Below are 21309 nucleotides of genomic sequence, written 5' to 3' on the forward strand. Positions count from 1 at the left end.
CAAAAAGCTTAGTAACTTTTACGTCTATTATGCATTCCACCTGTTTATTTAATTTTCGAAAGAGATGGCAGCACTGTGATGAATTCAGCGTTAACCCCGCGTTGGGCGCCAAGTGCCAATAAAGTTAAAATATGAAAAAAAACGGTTTATTGAAGATTTAATTTTATTTTAATATCTAAATAAGAAAACCTTTCGTCTTTATACATCCATTTTAGTCAATAAGTTTATCTTCCCCCAACTAATTATTTATGCTTAACTAAATGTATCTTTTTATAACTCTTTTCACCTTAATTCAAATAATACGAAAAAATAGTACAGTTAATTATCGTAGTGTAATTTTGGCAACATCACTATAACGTGCACTTCAGTATTCCAATTTTTAGGTTGTGGTTAGGCAAACATATAAGCATATAAGAATCTAACGGAATACTCTGCGAAATAGTTAACTGTGAAAGACGTATGATACACCTCGTATTCTATTTTGCGTTGATTTGTTAATCTTGCTAAATGGGATGCAGATTTAATCTATTTTATTCATTCATTCATTTAATTTTGTTTAACAAGATGACTTTTGTAAATACAGACTATGTATTTACAAAAGTATTACAAAATACTATTTATGATTTAGGAGTAGCCGACGAGCATGCAGTCCACCTGGTGGTAAGTGGCTACAGCCGCCCATTGACATCTGTAATCAACCCTAGATAGAATTAGATGTTCCTACCTGAGGTCGGTCCTAGATGCGCCGTTACCCCTGAGGATTAAGCTGGAACGCCTCGGAAAAGTATGTTTCCCTTACCACACCCATCAAACCCGAACACAGCAGCGCTTAACAGTGCTGTTATGAGGCAGAAATAGGTGTGGCGGTGGTGCTGCCGGAGTCGAACCACAAAGGGTTCTACCAAAATTATTATAATACTATGAGAAATTCTGGATGAAAATAAAGCGTACCTAATCCCTTGATCAACTACGCCAGCTTTACGGCAGTTATTAATATCAAATCCAAATGTTGTCTGCCGCTGATCGAAATTTGAAAATTAATAATGGACGTTACTGAACAAGGCTGAGGTATTTCCGGAGCGCTATTACATGGGGCTCTTCATAAATGTTAAAAGTAAAAAGAGCTCTCCTCTAAAGCTGGCGATGTATTGGCGACTCCTCTGGCGTTGCAAATGTCCATAGGCGACGGTGACTGCTTTGCATTAGGTAGCCGGTCTGCCTTATCGTTTAGGTATAGATATAAAAAAGGCTGCTACCATGTGAGCTATAGCTAAAGCTACCATCTTGTCGCTTTAGTTATTGAACAGCCGCTTAATCTGATGCCACTCGGCGTCCAATTCATGGTTAGAGCGGTAAATATTTGATATTATTTAAAAAAAATGTTTTTAGTATAATTTAATTTTTGTATCAATACACATCTGATAATCGCTGAGCAACTTTTGACAGTCTAAATGATCTAACACGACCCGTAAACAAAAAAAGGCGAATACTAGATACTACTAGTATGAATAAGAGATGCAATCAATTTAAATTGCTATGTAGTCGAATTTATTTTTTCTCAGAGTTAATTAATTCGTTATATTGTTTCTTCTTAAAAATTAATAAAACAGTTTTTTCTTCATTCCAAACTTCGCCACTCAAGCGTTAACTCACACTCAACGTCATAGTTCCTCAATTGATCCATATCCAAATTGATCACCTCCACAAAATCTGGACAAAAATCATCATCAATATCATTTTCTATGTCATCGTAGTACTCATCCGAGCTAAACTGGTATTCGCTGGTACGCCTAGATTTTTCAGCCGTGGCATTTTGGTCATTAGATTTTTGTTTCAAACTATTTGCATCAGCCGTCGTTGCTGTATTAATTGCTTCACTTTTATTACTTTTATTAACTGCGGTATCAGTATCATTTTTCTTACCAATTTTTTTCTTTCTAGATTTTGTGTTTATCTTAGATTGATTATTAGAAACACACTTATTTTCATGCAAATCAGCATCACTTACTAATAAAGCATCAGCTGAAACATATTCGACTAGCGACCCATCTTGTTTCAAAGATTTTCTGTACTTATTTACCTTTTCAGTGAAGTTTTCTTCTTTGCAATTACTTTCGACATCGAAATCTACATTTTTCAAGTACGTGACATGCCAATCTCTGTCATCAAGATCATCGGCAAATCTTCTTTCTGTTCCTTTAGGTCGATTGTGGATGTGATCGTTACTGCGATGATCGACCAGATCTTTCTCTTCGCTTACTATGTCTAATGTATTTATCGTAAACATTCGGAGTAACGAAAATAAAATACCTTTTACCAAATGCATTTTATGTACTGCCTCTTGAAAGCTATGAACGCGAGGAATTGTAAACATTTTTCAATTAATCACAACGAGTTTGGTTCACGGTTCACGAAGCATGGAACAAATAGTATAATTGCCTTGTCACTTATTTCAATTTCATTACATTACATCTGCATTTTTCTCATATATATTTATTATAATATTTTAATTGTAAATTGTTCCTCCTTGTCTTACAGAGATTTATGTCCTCCTTTTAAAGAAAACATCTTAAATTTGATTTTGCAGTCAAAATTTTCATCACTATATTGAAGGTGAATCATACATTACTTATAGTTAAGTCTAAGAGATTTGCTTATCATTCACGACAGCACTTAAGTACAAGTATATATTTGTGAGCACGTTTTTGAACTTTATTTCTATTATTATATAATTATTTTTGTGTAGTTCCCTTATTCTTCTATGGATCAAAGAAATCACGACAGTAATGTTCAATTTCATAATTACTTAAACCATCGAATAAACATCGATGACAGGGAGAATCAGAAGGCAATAAACATATTAAAGGAACAAGCGAAGCAAATTAACAGTGGTTGTTGCTAACAACTTAATGACGGCTTAGAGCAAAGTGCGCCGAGCGCCCATCGGCATCATTGACAGATCGTTATCTGTGCCACTAACTAATCCATTCAACCCCAGTACCACCCCTCAAACGACGGAAAATACTTCAATTAGGTGCCCTCCGCACACCCCGTTGGATCAAAACAGCCCAATTACCTCCCAGCACGACCCCTTTAATAAACCCTCGTTTGCTCAAACTGAAATAAAGACGATAAATAATCACAATTCCGAAGCGAAAAGTCCTGAAATTAGCATGTCGTTTGAATAAATTCACAATAATGCGACTTCGAGACCCCGCCAAAATTGGACATTCTGTAGCCGAAGCTTAAAAAGCGCTGCGAAGAGATACGGCGTTCACTGAAACAAATTGCAGCTGTATAATCGAGCGCTGATGGCGCTTTCAAATGTTAACAAGTTTGTAAGAGATGCAAATTGACAGCGGTTGGCAGCGGTGATTCGAAATGGCACCAAAGCATTAGCATAATTTGTCACAAATTGAGACATTTGTTTTCAATGTTTGCTGAAATGGGGCGTCATTAAAAGGCGGGTAATATTGCAACATTCGTTTAATCGATCTCTACTTTAATGACTAGGATTGTTAACATATCTACGATCGATGAAACCATATGGTAGTACTTATTCTAGTCAAACGTATAACAGAAAACACAATTATTCGTAACATTATTGCACAGAATGTATGTTGTAATCAAATTATATAATAAATAAAATCAAATAAGTAATATTAAATTAAATAAGGTAATAAATAAAAATTAATTCAAAAAAACAACTATAATATAATGGTTATGGAATGACGGACTGACGGTGAGTAATACGACGCCAACTATGAAGAAAAAAGATTTTTCATTTTAAGAAACACGAAGAAAAAAGATTTTTCATTTTAAGAAGGTTAGTGATCATCACAGACACACGTCAACATTCTTAGGAACCTCTAAAATTCCTGAGAACTAAAATATCATATACTTAAAGAACTTAATACTAGGTAAGCATGTTTCGAAATACTTAACTAAATTTAATATTACAAAATATTTTACAAAATAGACAACAAATAATCGCAACATAAATACGCTATATAAATATGAAAAAATAATGTAAATCCAAATTTCAAAAAATGTTTGTATTTGTAACCATAGATTAGTAAAGATTACTCACTCCTAACAAGTAAATGTACCCAGTTTTGAGAATTGAAATAGTTGCGTAAAAAAGTTTTGCCACGTCTTCGTGCTAAAATGTCCCTAAAATATTTGAAATAATTATTTATTTATTACGTAAATTACGCTGTATTACTTATTTATTCGTAAATTTTCTCTAAAAATGTTTTTATTTGTCAAGAATTCAAAAAAAAAACTTACTAAAATAAGCTGTTTGTGGCTTCATTCAATTTCAAGGCGGCGAAGTATCTTTACTAATCTATGTTTGTAACATAAAATCCATAGATTACTTCGTTCAGGTGCGTGAAAACAACATTAAGATCTATCTTCCTCTCGCTCATAGATGGCAGTGCATGTACGCGGGGTAGGGCGGCAGCAGCGCGCAGGCGAGCGGCAGCGCGTGTGCGGACAGCTCGCGCTCGCCCGTCGCCGCTTGCGCACGTAGCTGCTCGAGACGCAGCTGGTTTTGGCGTTTCCATTTTGTTCTAAAAGAGAAGATTACCTGTTTTTACGTGAATTATAATAGCGACCGCCCTTAGGCAGTTTCTTCTTATAAAAGGAACATGCCTTTTATTAATAATGCAATAGAAACAATAAATTCGATTTAACAATGTTAAGACCATAGATTAGGTTAAGACAATGATCAAATTTGGGGACTGATGCAGTTCTTTCAACATTTTTGGAGGTATCAAATCCTTACAAAGTCATATCTTATATATTAAGTCCTATTAAACTCAATTTGCACCTCTGGCAGGACTTTTAAAAACGGCAAAATTATGAAATATGCCTTTTGTGCCCCATAAATTTCAGACTTTTTATTTTTAAAGACTTCTTTAGTACCGCCCTATTCGTATAAAGGATGACATATTCAAAGTCCGCGGGGGCTACGGAAAAAAAACTTTTAAGTCCGCTACTGGTCATAAGTTCCTCCTAACTGACCGTTATCGTTAATTGGTACTGTGCCTTCTGAATCCAACGATTCCCCAATGCCTTCTTCAGGTCGAAGACGACCTGTACTTAACTGTATCTCTTCTACCTAGTTGAACTATTTTTTTGCTTCCAATCTATACTTGAAAATATAAGTCAACTCTTACCGCCGATTCTGATACCAGGTCTTGACCTGGGTCTCGCTGAGGCTGAGCGCGTCCGCCACGTCGCCTCGGTCCGCCACGCTCAGGTACTTCTGGCAGCGGAACTTGCGCTCGAGGTAGGCGAGCTGCGCGTGCGTGAAGGCGGTGCGGCGGCGGCGCGGCTTGCGGCCTGATGTCGGCGTGCTGGTGGATCGGTTGCCGGCTTGACGATCTAAGTTCAAGAAAATTAAAGTCGTTATTAATTTATAAGCGTCAGCGGATAAGAATGACTAATTAGTGTCTAATTTTGTCAAGAAATTTATGACGTAGGCGTATAAATACACCATAAAGAAAACTTATTATCTGTATACCTCTAAAAGGTACAGTAAGATTGATGTTTTAATAAAAGAGTTAAAGTATTTCTCATAGACAGTACCATTTTTCTTAACGCAAGTTCAATTCATACATGACTCAGAATATACTCATTATCTTTTCTATATCTAAAGGGTTTGTATCAGTTTGTAAATGTTCAAAATTAATTTATTTCTTGATGAATGTCATTATTCAATATCTTTTTACATTTCAGGTACTTATACGAATTATTGGGCAGTAGGAATGACCTAATTATATTGTATTTCTATTATAGGCGAATATTGAACGCAATAAGGAATTTATTTTAGAAAGTAGCAAGACATAATGACAAAAACCTTTGTCACGTATCGTATAATACGTACCCACGGCGTCTTGTCCCTCCCGATGAGAACCTCCCGCCATAACAGATGCAAAACCAGCCAAGAGTTGCGATTGAAACGAGCTCTTCGATAAGTCCATCGACCGGCCGTAGATGCTCTCCGAAAGCGAACCAGTAATGCCAAAAGCACTTTCATTGCCTTCATCTTTGTTGCCGTCTCTATCCGGCCTGTATAAATGAAAGAGAGAGCTGTCGTACAACTTCATAGGCTCATCTTGTCTGTCGAATTCGTGCTCGTCTTCTTTGAAAGGAGAGTTATATTCGGAACTCGAAAATCGGTTGTTACCATTGTATTCAATTGGGGACGATCGATCCACGTCCTCTAATTCGGTCCTCTTTTGATTTTCGGGTTTCTTTTGAAAGCATTCTGTGTCGTTTTCATACGGGAAGGCTTTCTTTGGCGTGGACGTTTCGCTGCGGTTATCGCCGACTGATATGTCGTCCTCGGCGTCTGAGTTCTCCAGGTTTTGACTCGTCACTGAATCGCTTCTTTGCGTGAAGTGTTCGTCGCCGTCCTGATGTGGACCTTAACAAAAATAAAAGTATATCTTAAGCAAAGATAATCTTAAATTATGTTAGAACGTGTACATAATAAATGACCCGATAAATCATGCAAAATTAAGAATCATCGTAGATGAAGTTCAACCCTGGGGCTACTAGAACACAAATAAAACCGGAGGTTTGTTACAGCCCCGCAAATCTCGCTAACAAAGGAGATAAAACACCGCTTGACACTAAGACTTGACACCCGCGAGCACAAACGGAGGTGTACAAAGCGGGGCCTCGCATAAAGACCTCAGTTAAAAAAGGAACGGCCATAGACACGAGTTTCTGCTCTAATTAATGCCTCGGGGCGTTCCGTTCTCGAGCATTGAATGCGAGGCCTGTGAATGGTATTTTAGCACGCGGGAGGAAATCTTGTGTATGGTTGCGTTTGTGTCTTTTAATTTACATGAAAATGGTGAAGAGTGGGCATTCGCCATTCAGCCGGGTCGCTTTTCATGGATGCTAAACATTCGCGCAGCGGCTGCCGATTACTTGTTATTTTGCGGAGCCGTCGAGAGGCCTCGAGTGTTTCTCTCGTTATAATTTCGCATAAATATGTTTTAGCGAACATTCTTCCAGTGAAGGATCTCCGCGGGAGTTCTTAATGTTTCCGCATGAATTTCTTCTACCAAAACATCGCTAACGAATCCGCTCGGTACATGCCTATTCATAACGGTTTGTTTATTTGAGCGAGTTTGAGTTTACGCTGGCATTCACTTCACTGGTCTTGTGTAGCATTCAAATGTTTTATTTAACAAGTATTGGAATTATAGTTTAGTTATTTAAAATCGTAACTTTTGTTGAACAATACGATAGTGGTATAAATTGTATTTCTAGTTACTTTGCGACATAGTCCACGATTTTGACCAATTTTAGTGCGAGTTAGTAAACTAAACACAACTTCGAAGTGAACATCATGAAGATTTCTAAAGCATGTTTTACTGATAAAGTTTTCCTACACCAATAAAACAAATAATACTTTTATGTATCACTTGAAAGTAACTAAGGAAAACCGGATAAACGGTTACAAACTTAGGTAAGTTTGGAACCCCTACGATCTACACATAAGGGCTCTGCGTATAAGGGCTGACCACTGGGCTATCTTTGCGTAGTTGTAAAATAATTAGTTATACTACTTATAGGCATTATAAAGGGTTTTCTACTTCGAAATCATTTAAAAATGCCTTTAGGCGTTTGTGGAGTTAAACAATTTGACAATCTGTGTTGAAGCAATAAACGCTGATTCTACCGCAACAGACATCTAATAGTCCAATACTTGTAAAACATAGATTTTACTTTTAACCAAGATGCCCGTCTAAACGGAAATTAAGGCTGAATTTTTGCCAAAAATTTTTGTAACTAAGCAGTAAGCAAGATCGAATATAAGCTACAAAATAATTTGACCGTTTCCATTAAAGCTAAGCGGGTAGAAAACACGCTGAAGATGCTACGTTACACCGGTCGCGGTAAGTGAAATCGACGTTAAGCTATGAACTCTAGCTTAGCACAGCTAGAAATGGGTTCAACAAAGCTTGATCCTCACGAATATTAGAAATGCAAATGTGAATTTATTTGTTTATTTCTTTGATATACTTTCACGCCTTAATCACATAACCGATTGTCAAGAAATTTTATTATCATACGTTATCAAGAATTTAGAAAATAATATAGGGTACCTTTTATCCTGAAAAAGTAACGGTCTCTATGGATAATTAAAAGCAACTTTTAACAATCTACTTTTGACCGCAAGTCCTGGGTAAAAGCTAGTCTAATATGGAGGTATGTAAGCTAAACTTTGGTCCTACGGATGCGAGCTAGCAATTACAACCGGTGGACAGCATCTTCGTGGCAATACTTAGCTTTTACTTCACTCACTGCCTATCAATCTCGCTCCTTATGACTGGTATAATGACCGCTACACCACGTGAGTCATAAAAATTGTTATTTTTTTACATCAAGTCTATTTTGTATTTTTTTATAGCACTGAAGTAGAAACGATCATGCAATCCTGATTATAAGTGGCTACCGCCTCACATTTGTATTAAACCTCCGCTAACATTAAACTCCTACCTAAGGTCGACTACAGATGCGACGCCGAGAACTAAACCAGAATTCCTCGTAAAACTATGTCAAATCAAACCCTTCAATCCAGAATACAGTAACACTTAAAACTGCTGTTACTTACGTAGTAATTATTTATTAATCTGTGCTGATAGTAGGCAAAAATAGATGCGGCGATAGTGCCTCCGGGTCGAACCACAGCGGATTATACCACCTTCGAAAATATGTTTAAAACGTCACAGAGATTTATATGTCATTTCACATAATTATTTTTATAACAAATTAAAATAAATTACATTATTTCATTATTTGACAATTTTCCTGGCAACTTAATTTACCTCCAACTTTTTTACTTTAAGCAATGTCTTTTTACAATTATGAAAAATCACCACCCGACAAATGAGCGAGCAGTATTTGCAATTTAAATGAAATCGACTCTCGTTGTTATGTATTCTTGGTCACATTTAATGTAGCTTGAAACGTTAAGTTCAACAAAAAAAAAGCAGACAGAATAATTATTATCAGCTTGATATTTTATAAGTCACGCTCATGAGTGTCACGACTGAAGCAATGATGTTAACTCTGAATTTTGAAATAAATAATTATCTTTGGTTTAAACAATGAAGGAAAATATTTATTTATTTAATTTATTTTATACATACATAGGCTTAAAACTATCATCACATGTAATCGCAAGCCGTTAGTGCACGTACTTCTTCGTCTTTAACCATTATTCACCCAATGCTGGATATAAGTCTTCTCATAGTGTTTCCATGATCGCGTGCCATTCTTATACAATGGCGGCCTGCAACTTTGACCAGATCGTCGGTCTATCGTGCCGGTTGCCTCTCAACGTTTCTTTTGCCACGTCTTGGTCTCCACTCGAGGACTTTTCGAGTCCATCTTCCATCATTTCTCCGGCAGACATGCTCGCCCATTGCCATTTGTGGTTCGCTATGGTTCGAGCCACTCCTGTCCTCTTACTGATTTCTGCGTTAGGGATACGGTCTCGCAAGATAATACTTAACATAGCACGTTCCATTTTTCGTTGCGCAACTTGGAGGTTGATGTGCTGGCTAGTGAGGGTCTATGTCGCCGTTCCATATGTCATGACAGGAAGGACGCACTGGTCAAAAGCACGACGTTTGAGAGCCATGGGTAGTTTGCTCTTAAATACTTCAGACATGTTACTGAAAGCACCCCATCTTAATTTCCAATTAATTATTACTAATATACCTACATCAATCATAAAGATTTTAAATCCTCCATCCATCCATTAAATCGTCATCAGCCCGTGATTGTCTTAATATTAATGACGAGTCTGTGCTAAATGAAAATAACTTACCAAATGCGAATTAATAGACTGCTCTTACTTTTTAACAGACCGATGGGAATAATTGAGTTGTGTTTGAAGATATTTGGTGTAGGTTCTAATGAAATTGCAAAGCCAGTTCATCATTGACTATTTAGTTAGGTTAGGTTGGAACGTATAAGATAATATATCGGCGCTCATATTAGACACGCTGTTTACATCGTTATCCAACTAAATATATTGAGCGCCGACTTCACAAATATGTACTAAACCAACATTTATTTCAATTATTTTTTACTTTGTAGTGACATAGAAGTCGGTTGTATTTTTTGGTAAAAATTTTTTGAGAAGTGTCCTTAAAAGAACTCTCCGAGATATATATTTGCTTCCGTTGTCTTACTTCACAGTTAAATCACGTAATAATTAATTTAATACTGGTATAATATGTACTCGTATTATACCTTCAAAAATTGGAGGTGCGCGCCTGAATAATCACAAGGGTTCAAAATAACGCCGAAATTCATACTGCTCTTCAATTATTTAAAGAATAATCTCCATAAAGCAGTGGAGTCTCCGATAACTCGTTAACAATCAATGGAGGATGCACTAGAAACCAACCCCGGTCTTCAGGCAATGTAAACAGCACGCGTGACAAATTAGTAATGTCTCCTGCTGCGCCGCGCCGCCGGCGATACCGCGACCAGGTGGTCTTGAACGTTTAACAGATATTAGTCAATTGAAATGTTACATTTAAGTAGCAATAGTCAAAACACGCAATTTTATTTTTTAGCTGACTTATGTTAGCTAAGGGCCAAAAATTGTAACATTTCTTTGGACTAATTAGATCATTGATGTAAAAACTTCGATATGGTTTTTAATAAATAGTTCGTTTCTATTTCCGTCTGTATATATGTAGATACCAACTTAAGATATGCATCGTACCTAAATAATAACAAAATAGAGTGACATGTTAACAATAACTAGAAATCTTCTGTGTAATAAAATTTGTTATTGTACAACTTACTTAGTTGCAAGAAGTAATTTTTGGTTTGCTTTTTCCACGTGTGTATTTATAGTTAGTACTTAATTTCTTTATATAATGATGTTAAGGAAAGGTTAATAATACAACTGTATTTATATATTAATCAACAAAAACATACTCATCATATTTTTAAAACATCGCATTTTCAAATGTCTCGACTTTAAAATCCAAGTATAATCGTTAGTAATATTGTGGGGTGGTCCGATTTAAACAATCACCGCCCTTTACAATCACAGTCGCAAATAAACATGAACAACAGTTTATTGTGCCATTAGCGACGAATGCCACTGTTTAAATCATAATGAATATTGTATTCAGTGCTTCGATAACCAGAAGGGGCATGTAAAAATAACAAAACTACTGGTTAATTTAAGGATATTACATGCAAGTAGAACAAATCGAAGTAAGTGATGACGGTAAATTGGCAACTGCCGCCCATGAACATCTGTTATCAGATAAGATAAGATTAGATTCCTACCTGTCGGCCACAGATAGAAAAGTATGTCTTCGTTGCCATACTCTTCAATTCAGAATCCAACAGCGCTTTCGACTACGTTCAATTTTACTACTAGACGAGCTTTTGCCCGCGGCCTCGCTCACGTTACGAAGTAATATTTTCATCCCCTATTTTATCCCCTTAGAGGTAGACTTGACCAAAATCCTTTCTTAGCGGATGCCTACGTCATAACATCTACCTGCATGCCAAATTTCAGCCCGATCCGTCCAGTGGTTTGGGCTGTGCGTTGATAGATCACTATGTCAATCAGTCACCTTTGAGTTATATATATTTAGATTCTCCTATCGCTATTTGATGTTGTATGGTAATATTATGACACAAGACTTATAGAAGTACCTAAAGCATCTATTTATGTAGCAATTACAATACAATTATAAATGATGTGGTTTATACTCATGTGTTCCTTATTATTATTATTTATTTAACGTTTGGAAATAAGTAACAATTTAATATTATCGAAAACTTAGCGATTCTTCTACAATACCCTCTTACTAGAGAAACAAAACTTAAACTTGTTACAGGCAATTTAACATTAAAACAAAGCCATACTCTATACTCTATCGGGCATACCATAGACAAAAGGATAAATTTAAGTGATAATGCAAGTCAATCGGCGTTCGACAGCGGCGCGTGGCGGTCGCGTGCGCGCACGAGAGGCGGCGTGCTGCGTTCGAGAGCATATGCAACTATACGGAAATAATGATCTGAGGTCTTGACTTATGAAGGTCAATTAAAACTCTTTCGATATTTCTTTTATGAAATTGAAATAGGAAACGGTCCAATAAAAAGCTATAAATGGTAAGGATAAGCTGGTAGAACTAAGTTGGAACGCTTTACATAAGTGTATTTGCGGTAGATCTTGAAACCAGATGTACCTGTAGGTCGAAAATAAGAATAGAGCAACCATACGAGTATTCCTTGCCTGACGTAAGCGGCGACTAAAAGGGGGCTTTTGGGGTTGCGAGCGGCAAGAAAGGGAAATCCTATCGGCCTGTCAGTATAAGATGTGTGGCCACATACCGGTGTAAACACCTGCATGTGCTGATAAGCGTTAGATCATTGGACAGAGTCCGACAGGGGTGGCGCGCTAAAAGACCTCCGCTTATATTCCTACGATTATAGCGCTGAGGGAGCTTAGACCACTGACGGGGATTTAGTTAGTGAAAAAGCCCACATAAAAACAAACTAACACAAAAACAAATTAACACAAGTCTACAATAATCATGATGACATATTGTGATTTCACGTAACTAAAACAATAGCATTCATAATTCAAAATATACGAAAATAAACCGCAGTCCTTTGAAATTTATTTTTGAATATGAAAATATTTTGGAAACAAAACGGGCCCGAGAACAACAGGCTGAGGGGATATCAAAACGTCGGTTCTGCTGAGTGGTGCTATTCGGCTAACAGCCTGTGTATCATACCGTTATACCAACTACTAAAACATATTAAAAAGTAATAGCCTAGTGATATGAATTTAGGCAGCCGTGTCTGAATATACGATGTTCGAATCCTAGATAATTATGATTTTTCAAAGTTATGTAGTTGTACCATAGATTAGTATAGATTACTCACTCCTAACAAGAAAATGTACCCAGTTTTGAGAATTGAAATAGTTTCGCCACGTCTCCGTGCTAAAATGTCCCTAAAATATTTGAAATAATTATTTATTTATTATGTAAATTACGCAGTATTATAGTTATTTACTCGTAAAATTTCTCTAAAAATGTTTTTATTTGTCAAGAATTCAAAAAAAGAACTTACTAATAAGCCGTTTGTGGCTTCATTCAATTTCGAGGCGGCGAAGTATCTTTACTAATACAACTTACTATGAGTTGTACTAGTACCCTCGGCCGGGCACGCGTCTCCTCTCGGTTTGGTTTAAGCCGTTGTCCACCGCACTGGCCAAGTGCGTATTGGTAGACTTTACGCGCCTTTGAGCGCTATTTATTTTTGTAGTACCTACGATATGGTCAGTATTTGACACTCAAATTGAAAGTCCAAGTTTCAAACCATTATTATAGATTATTATCGCTACGTTATGTATCTACATATTATTATTAGGAATTTATTAGTGTTACTTTAACGGTAAAATATTGTAAATGAAATTACATGCCCAAATAATCTTTTACACATGTTTTCAAAATCGTTTTTAAAGGTATGTACAACACATTTCGCACTGTGCCAGTGTGATGGACCATGCTCTAGGGTAAAATATAAACAATAAACTTTTATTAATAAAATCAGCAGTTGTTCCCAGCTCTATCTATAAAAATATCAATCAATAACTATACCTACCGTACTCTCATCGTTATTTCTGAAGTTACATAGTTAAACCCGAAACATTTAAAATATGTCATAGTTTAGGAAAAACTAGGAATTACATACATTATACCAAAAGATCTGCTGCCTTTTTTCATATATGGCAAGTTTTAATTATGGTCATGGCATAACTGTGGTGACTGGAAAAGTCGTTGAAAAGCACGCGTAGATTAATGTATGTATTTACCCAAAGTACAATCGCGAGCAGTATATAAATATGGACCATCAACCTATTACTGTCCCACTGCTGGGCACGAGTCTCCTCTCAGAAACAAAAGGATTAGGAAATAGTCCACCACGCTGGCCTAGTGCGAATTGGTAGACTTCACATGCCTTTGAAAACTTTTTTCAAGTTTTCCTTCACTGTTTGCACTGTTACGCACCTAAATTATTTCACAAAGAAATAGGTATACTGTAAATATACCTATTTCGTTGAATTTTTCACGCAATTACTCCCGAGACCTCATCTTATAAATAGCCCTGATGGCTCTCTTCTATAATACAAAGATTTGATCTATGCCGGCTGCTTTCCCCCAGAGCAATATGCCATAGGACATAACACTATGAAAATACGCAAAATATACAAGCTTAGCAGTATCAACGTCAGTTAATTGTCTTATTTTTCTTACGGCGTAAGCTTTGTTGTATTTGTCTTTGTTCAAAATACATATAATCAATATATGCGATCGACAGCATTGCTTATTTGGTCACAACACTATAAACAACTGTCATCGAGAAAATAAAGAAATGGAAATAGTATAGTGATAATTAATTTCTAATACGCACATAGTTATGTTATGTGCGTATTAGAAATTGATTATCACTTGCTAAAACGGTGAAGGAAAACATCGTGAGGAAAACTGCATACCTGAGAGATTTATAAAAAAGAAAATCTCAAAGGTATGTGAAGTTTACCAATACGCACTCGGCCAGCGCGGTGGACTATAGCCTAATCCTTCTCATTCTGAGAGGAGACCCGTGCCCAGCAGTGGGACATTAATGGGTTGATGATGATGATGATGGTGACGCACATAACTTTGACAAATTTAGATAGACGATAGAACTTTCTTACGTCACTAGATCTTCAATCTCTTATAACCACCACGAGACTAATACCTTATGCTTTAGCAAGCATAGCGTAGAGCATATCTGTATGAGATATTCGTACAGCATATATATTTTAACACTACATTTTTATTTTTTCACTACGGTTTTACAATTTAAAAATAAAAGCTGAAGGACATCTCGGCCCTCGACCAATCGTGCGGGCGACAAGTTTTCGCGTAGTTTAAGAGGTCGTTATCGTTAGTTGTCTCAAAATTTTGCTACTTTTAACGAAAGAACACTTCTGGGCTCTACACGAAAGTAAATTGTGTTTTTAAAACGTCCGAAATCAAAAAAAGGAAAGAAAATCTAAGAAATGTTAAATGGTCACTGTCTTCTATAGATTTGTTAGATAAGTTGTACTTTTAAAGCGACTGGCATTAATACCCTGATGTCTCCACTGGAACGCTTTTATTATTTTGTTTAATAACGATAATTTAATTTTTTTATTTTAATTTAATTTATTTTTTACTTATAACAATGCTCCTACAGCTATTATTTATTTATTACCTCACTTTCTTTATTTGCATGCTGTATTCACCTATAATTGTGATGATTGTTGTTTTTGCTAGGTGTGCATTATGTTGGTGAGCATGAATAAATAAATAAATAAATAACGCTTCATGTATATAAATATATCTGCGTAATCCTTCATACCAAAGCACAACACAGATGGTAATGGTATAATGCAAGCGAGGGTGCCGCCGGAATCAATCTATAAAAAAAAATTGAGAAGGATACTGCTACAGTCTACGTGATGATTTTTCGTGTTTTAATATGTGATAATAATTTCAAATATTCATATATTATATCTTTGTAAAACCTTACTTGAAAGTCGATAGCTAGTTGAGAGGCCGGAACCGGGAACATATGAAAACTTTAAAATATATCAAACCTAAAGTACGAGTATTAAACGTTGAGAACAACAAACTACATAAGTAAAATAAAATGCCCTAACAGCCCGCAATGCGTTAGAAATTCTCATATAACATATTGCAATCATTCATCGTAATCTATTGATAGCTCGACTACGTTTTAGTTAAACAAAAAAACGATAGCCTTCTGCAACACTACGGTAGTTATGAAAGTAATATCTAATAATAATACGCTCATATTTTAAAATAAAAATTACATTGTACATAAAAACATATAAGCTGTAATAATCGTATAAACTGTAATAATGATAATGATTCTAAAACGATTGTAACTGTATGGTTTATACAAACAACTGTTACACTAAAACATTTTACCAACAACGTTAAGCCTTTCCAGAGCTTAAACTAACAACCGCGAACAGCGTTATCCTGTGCGCATACGTGCTCAAGTGTGCGCCACTGTACACTAATAAGCTGCCAATTTGCGAGTGTGCGCGCACCCTTACCATGTAGGTGCATACATTAGGACCTAATTTTCAATCTTGAATCCTTAATCAAGTTACATTAATGAATTTTTCATATAATTTCATGAATTTACAACGCGTCTGACTGCATCGACGGGGAATGACGCCCAAATAAGGCCACTCGTCATGTGTTTTGACTAACAAATGTTATGAATGCTACGGTAATTAGGAATCGTAGCAATGGTAATGTAAAGATCGCTCTCGGGGCGGAAATTAGTTGTTGGCCTGTAATGAGATGCGTAGCTCTACGCTCGCTACGAACTGCTACGCGGTACTCGGAGTACATTTTTGCATAGTGAATTGTTACATATTATATCGTCATCACATGCAATTATTTTATTCCACAGAATTGCAATTATTTTATTCCACAGGTTTTTAATACTAAAAGTTGATAAAATTTGAATGGAAAATAATATTTCTTACGTATATCACATAAAAAATGAACATCGTTCAACAAAAAACCTGTAATAGTTTTTATCAAACTAAAGATTTTTTAAGTAATCCTTTTATTTAAAAAAAGCCGTCTGAAGAGGCATATTTGATTTTTGATACCTATCTATAGCAATGTTTTAGCCAACGGTCAAGTAATTTGAACAATATTTTTAATGGATATTATACCTGCCTTGAAATGGTCACATTTATATTTGGAGAAAAGCGTAGTATTTTAGATTGTAAACATTTAATAAATAATTACCTTAGTCCTTATGATGCAGGGATTAGATTTTAAGTTACTATATTTAAATTATTTTTTCTTTGTAAATGTCCGGAAAATTGGACATGAAACGCCGATATGTGCCTTAATATAAATAAAATAAGATTTCAAGCAACAATTTTACTAGTGTTCACCCAGTAGTCGAAATTTCCAATTTGCCAAATATCTTTTATTGAAGATATTTTTATAATGTTCTTATTAATTGGTCCTGTACTCTGTTTCTGAACGTAGGTACGGTATGATGAAGACAGACACGCTCGCTATTAATCTTGTAAAATTCTCGTACTCCTCCGAAAGGGCTTTACCGATTTTCAACAAATTTTATATGCATATTCAGTAGGTCTGAGAATTGGCTGCTATCTATTTTTCATACCCCTAAGTGATAAGGGTGTAAGTGTTCGCCCTTCACATTTTTTTATTTATATCGCAACACAACGATTGCCGGGTCAGCTAGTAATAAATAATTAGAATGCTCGTTTGTTACTTCTATATTAAAATTTAGTCCATAACATACTTAGCTATGTACGAACATAGACGAACATTGGCGACAATATTATAGCTATGAAAGGAAAAAATTAAAATTGGTTGAGAAACCCTAATAATTGTACGTAATTATTTAATTGTCTAGTGATCATTTCTTGTGAAATCATCTCTTTTATTGGTAACGTAAGGTATTATCTATGCTAATATTATAAAGAGGAAAACTTTGTTTGTTTGGTTGTAATGAATAGGCTCAAAAACGACTGGACCGATTTTAAAAATACTTTCACCATTCGAAAGCTACATTATATACGAGTAACATAGGCTATATTTTATATGAAATACCTATATTTGATAAATGGTTTTTGAGGTGGTACAAAGTTTGCCGGGTCAGCTAGTATTATTATAAACCCGCACTCGGATTTAATGTCTAGACGCACGTTAGAAATTAGGTAATTATCATTTACTCGAAATATAAAGAACACTATAGTGATAAATTAGCAAGCCTGAAGTTCTCCGTGTTATTTTTTGTAGTAAAATTAAACTATGAATTTTTATTTTATGAGAGACTTTCAAGAACTTAGAGAATTTCAAAGAACTTTCTGAACTAATTTTAATTTGAACCAAAATCAACTATATATTCATGACTTTAAGGACGCTTTCAATTAAAGGATTTGCGTCGGACTGTTTACACTACAGCCTTTTAGCCCATGTCAAAATAATAGATGTACATAGTAACCTACAATGTTGTACATACTTAAAAATACAACGCTTCTGTTGTAGTGAGGTAAAAATCGGTCGCAAGTTTCCCATCTGCTATAAATCTACTAAATTGCTCAACACAAATGCCCATCCATAATATGACTTCAATTACTATTTTTTATTCCAAATTATGCAACGAGTAACAAATTCAATACGAGAATGGTAATTTTAATATACGGTTCTATACGAATACGAGGACAATAGTCGGTACTCCGTACTTACATACCTTCCAGTGAAATTTCAAAATCTCCAACTTCTAAATAGGAATATAGTAATATGTAAAACTTCCAGTTTACATAGGTACGTCCTAATTATTTACATATCACATAAAATCAATTTAACAAAAAAAAATCTTGATATGCAATATACTTAATACAAAAAAATAATGTTATGTTAATCGGTAAAACGCATTTTTCCTGAAATTATGAAATAAAATTAGATTATGAAATGAAATTTATTAATTAATTAATTGATTAATTAATAAAGAAACGATAGCTCTCTCCGTAATTAAAATAAGCTACAGTTATTTTAATAATATTGAAGTAATGAACATTATGAACAAGCGTCCAGTCCATCGTAAGCAAGTGTCCACTACTTCCCATGGGGGCCGGCTATCTGCTACTAACTACAAACAAGAGCGGAGATGCGTTGCTACCCCTGATGACTAAATTGGAACTCTGATAAATATCTCTGTCATACCTCATACTTTAAACCCGAACACGGATGTGGTTAACTCTGGTGCTATAAGACAGAACTAAATGTGACGACGGTTTTACCGCTATAGATCCACAATTCACGAAAATTTCTACCACGTTAAAAATCGCAGAATATTTCATCACTACAGAATAATGACAACAAACAAAAAAAAAAAATAACTAAAACATTTTTCACTTTTAAGGCGGTAAGTATATAAATCTATCTATATGAATGAATACCTTTAAACGAGAATTCTTGTATGTATTTATATCAACGATCTCGGAAATAGCTCCAACGATTTTCTTGAAATTTTGTATTTAGGTGGTTTCGGGGGCGATAAATCGATCTGGCTAGGTTTTATTTTCGGAAAATGTCGTTTAAAAAAAACATATACCTACGGTCGAATTGAGAAACCTTCTCCTTTTTTGAAGTCGGTTAAAAAACACTGAGTCATCCAGGTACTATCTAATTAAGTTGACCGCGTCCCAATACTTTGGGACCAGCTTACTGTATATCATAAAAAAGGCGACAAGAGGAGCGCTGCTCTATGAGAATAACGGTGCTTTCCATAGCAGATCCCGGATTCTTAAATTCCTCAAAGTAGCGCCGAGGTACCGAGGAATTTTTAGTTCGGCAAGAACCCCACTTAGGTAACTCGATAACCCAAACTGTGCTTGTACCTTAAGAACGTTTCCCTCGTCAACGAAAAAGGAATGTTGAACGTATTAACAATGACGCTGAAGTTTTTCCGGCGTTACACTGTTTGTCCACCGCCACCGTCACCGAGCCGATACCGATAATTAGGTAATGACGGCGCCGAAGTAGCGTACATACATTTACTATAGCAGCTTGTTCACCACACGTCCGTCACCCGAGCACCGTCATCCCGGCTCCGATATTTCGAGTAGATCGGCGTGACCGTTAGATCGGCACCGACATTTTGACGGGCCGATATGCAGACAATATAAAACACGTTGGAACTTGTCCATACACAGCTGTCACAAGCGTGAAAGGAGGAACAAAATAAGCCGCCGATATCGGTCGCGGTGGACAAACTATCACGACATATTAAAAATCGGGCCGAAATAATCTCGTTGGGTATCGGCTCGGTGACGGTGCGGTGGACAAACGACCGTAGGGCCTGTCCGGGTTTACGAAACAGTCATTTAAAAGTGGCCAAAAAAGCGAATCCAATGACCAAAACGTCAAATTGCATATAAAGTAACACCTCGACTTACGCTACCCCGAACGACGCGAACCCGAATTACGTGATTTTCAAATCACGTCGATTCGTCTTTTGTTTAGCGACATGCAACTCTTGATTACCGATAAGGTATAGGTACACTTACTGCTTCCACACTGTTGCACATTTAATGTAAATGTTCGCATCGCATTTGAAATCCTACCCCACAAGTCCCACGACTTATGCGAATTCGACTTATCGGTTAATAACGGTTATCGGTCAGTCCCACCTACCGCGTAAGTACGGAGTATTAATCTATTAATATTTAATAAAATAAACATTTACCTAATTTTCCAGCTTGTCCAGGCCGAAGGACGTCTCCAAGCAGGTCCTTGATGAGAAACGACTTATGGCTATCCATGTTTAGATCCATTCACGTAACACAAAGTTTAAAAAAATACGTTTAAATTCCGAAACCCATTTTCGCGCCTATGTCCATTGCTCTTATTATCAAATTAATTAAAAAAGCAACAACATTAATAAACAACGCAATTAATGATTTATTAACAGCAATTACGATTTAAATCCTTTTCATTAGATGACTGGGATATCAATTAAAATCATGATAACTCCGATTAATGACAGCTGCACTTTCCCGCGCATCCGAGATGACTGTCAGCCATGTTCAAACCGCTCAACCAAGAAAATCTTTTCATTTAGCAACGCCCTACCCCTAACCGATGTTACATACATTTTCTTGCGGTTTTGGCCCAAAACACCGCTTAAACGGGGTTTAAATCGCGTTTAGCATGCGCGGCAGTCACTGGGAGGGGCTTGGGGCTCCACCCTCGTATAATCCACCAATGAGAACGGAGCCGTAAAGTTTTCCACGCGAGCGATTTGTAAAGTACGTATTGAAACGAGGGTTTAGACCCGTAGTTATTGAGTTGGTTTTTAAAAGACCGTTTTGAATGTAAATCGAAAAGTTAAGCGAGGTAAAGAGGCTGCCCGCGGATCTCCAATTAAATTGATAGTTGCGTGTCGAGTGGGTTGTTCTGAATAGTGCAAGATACGTTTTGTATCGCTCGCGACAGGACAAAGCAATGCCACGGTGGAAATGGTTCAAGGTTTTAATTGCTTCGATTTCGATTCAAAATTGATGGAACAGTCACCGTTTTGTTAAGTAATCTGTTACGTCGAAACAGTTTTGTAACCTTTATATGTAGGTAATTGCAGCTTAAAATATTAATCGGAATT

The 21309-nt window shown here is 36.1% G+C and overlaps 2 protein-coding genes across 2 annotated transcripts; both read right to left on the bottom strand.

Annotated features, from left to right (window-relative positions):
* Nucleotides 1-1618: 1618 nt before the first annotated feature.
* On the bottom strand, nucleotides 1619-2287 carry LOC140746933 (uncharacterized). Its single transcript, XM_073079093.1, has one exon. The coding sequence runs from the start codon at nucleotides 2285-2287 to the stop codon at nucleotides 1619-1621; it is 669 nt and encodes a 222-aa protein (XP_072935194.1).
* Nucleotides 2288-3842: 1555 nt separating this feature from the next.
* Nucleotides 3843-20784, bottom strand: LOC140747120 (uncharacterized). The gene is made up of 4 exons (XM_073079373.1): nucleotides 20398-20784; nucleotides 5894-6436; nucleotides 5184-5391; nucleotides 3843-4574 (listed from the first exon to the last, which is right to left on the bottom strand). The coding sequence occupies exons 1-4, from the start codon at nucleotides 20483-20485 to the stop codon at nucleotides 4427-4429; spliced, it is 987 nt and encodes a 328-aa protein (XP_072935474.1). The 5' UTR covers nucleotides 20486-20784; the 3' UTR covers nucleotides 3843-4426.
* Between the last annotated feature and the right edge of the window lie 525 nt (nucleotides 20785-21309).

The sequence above is a fragment of the Epargyreus clarus genome, unplaced genomic scaffold, assembly GCF_041222505.1.
Source record: "Epargyreus clarus isolate Ecla_fem2 unplaced genomic scaffold, WU_Ecla_fem_2.2 ptg000014l, whole genome shotgun sequence".
Lineage (NCBI taxonomy): Eukaryota > Metazoa > Arthropoda > Insecta > Lepidoptera > Hesperiidae > Epargyreus > Epargyreus clarus.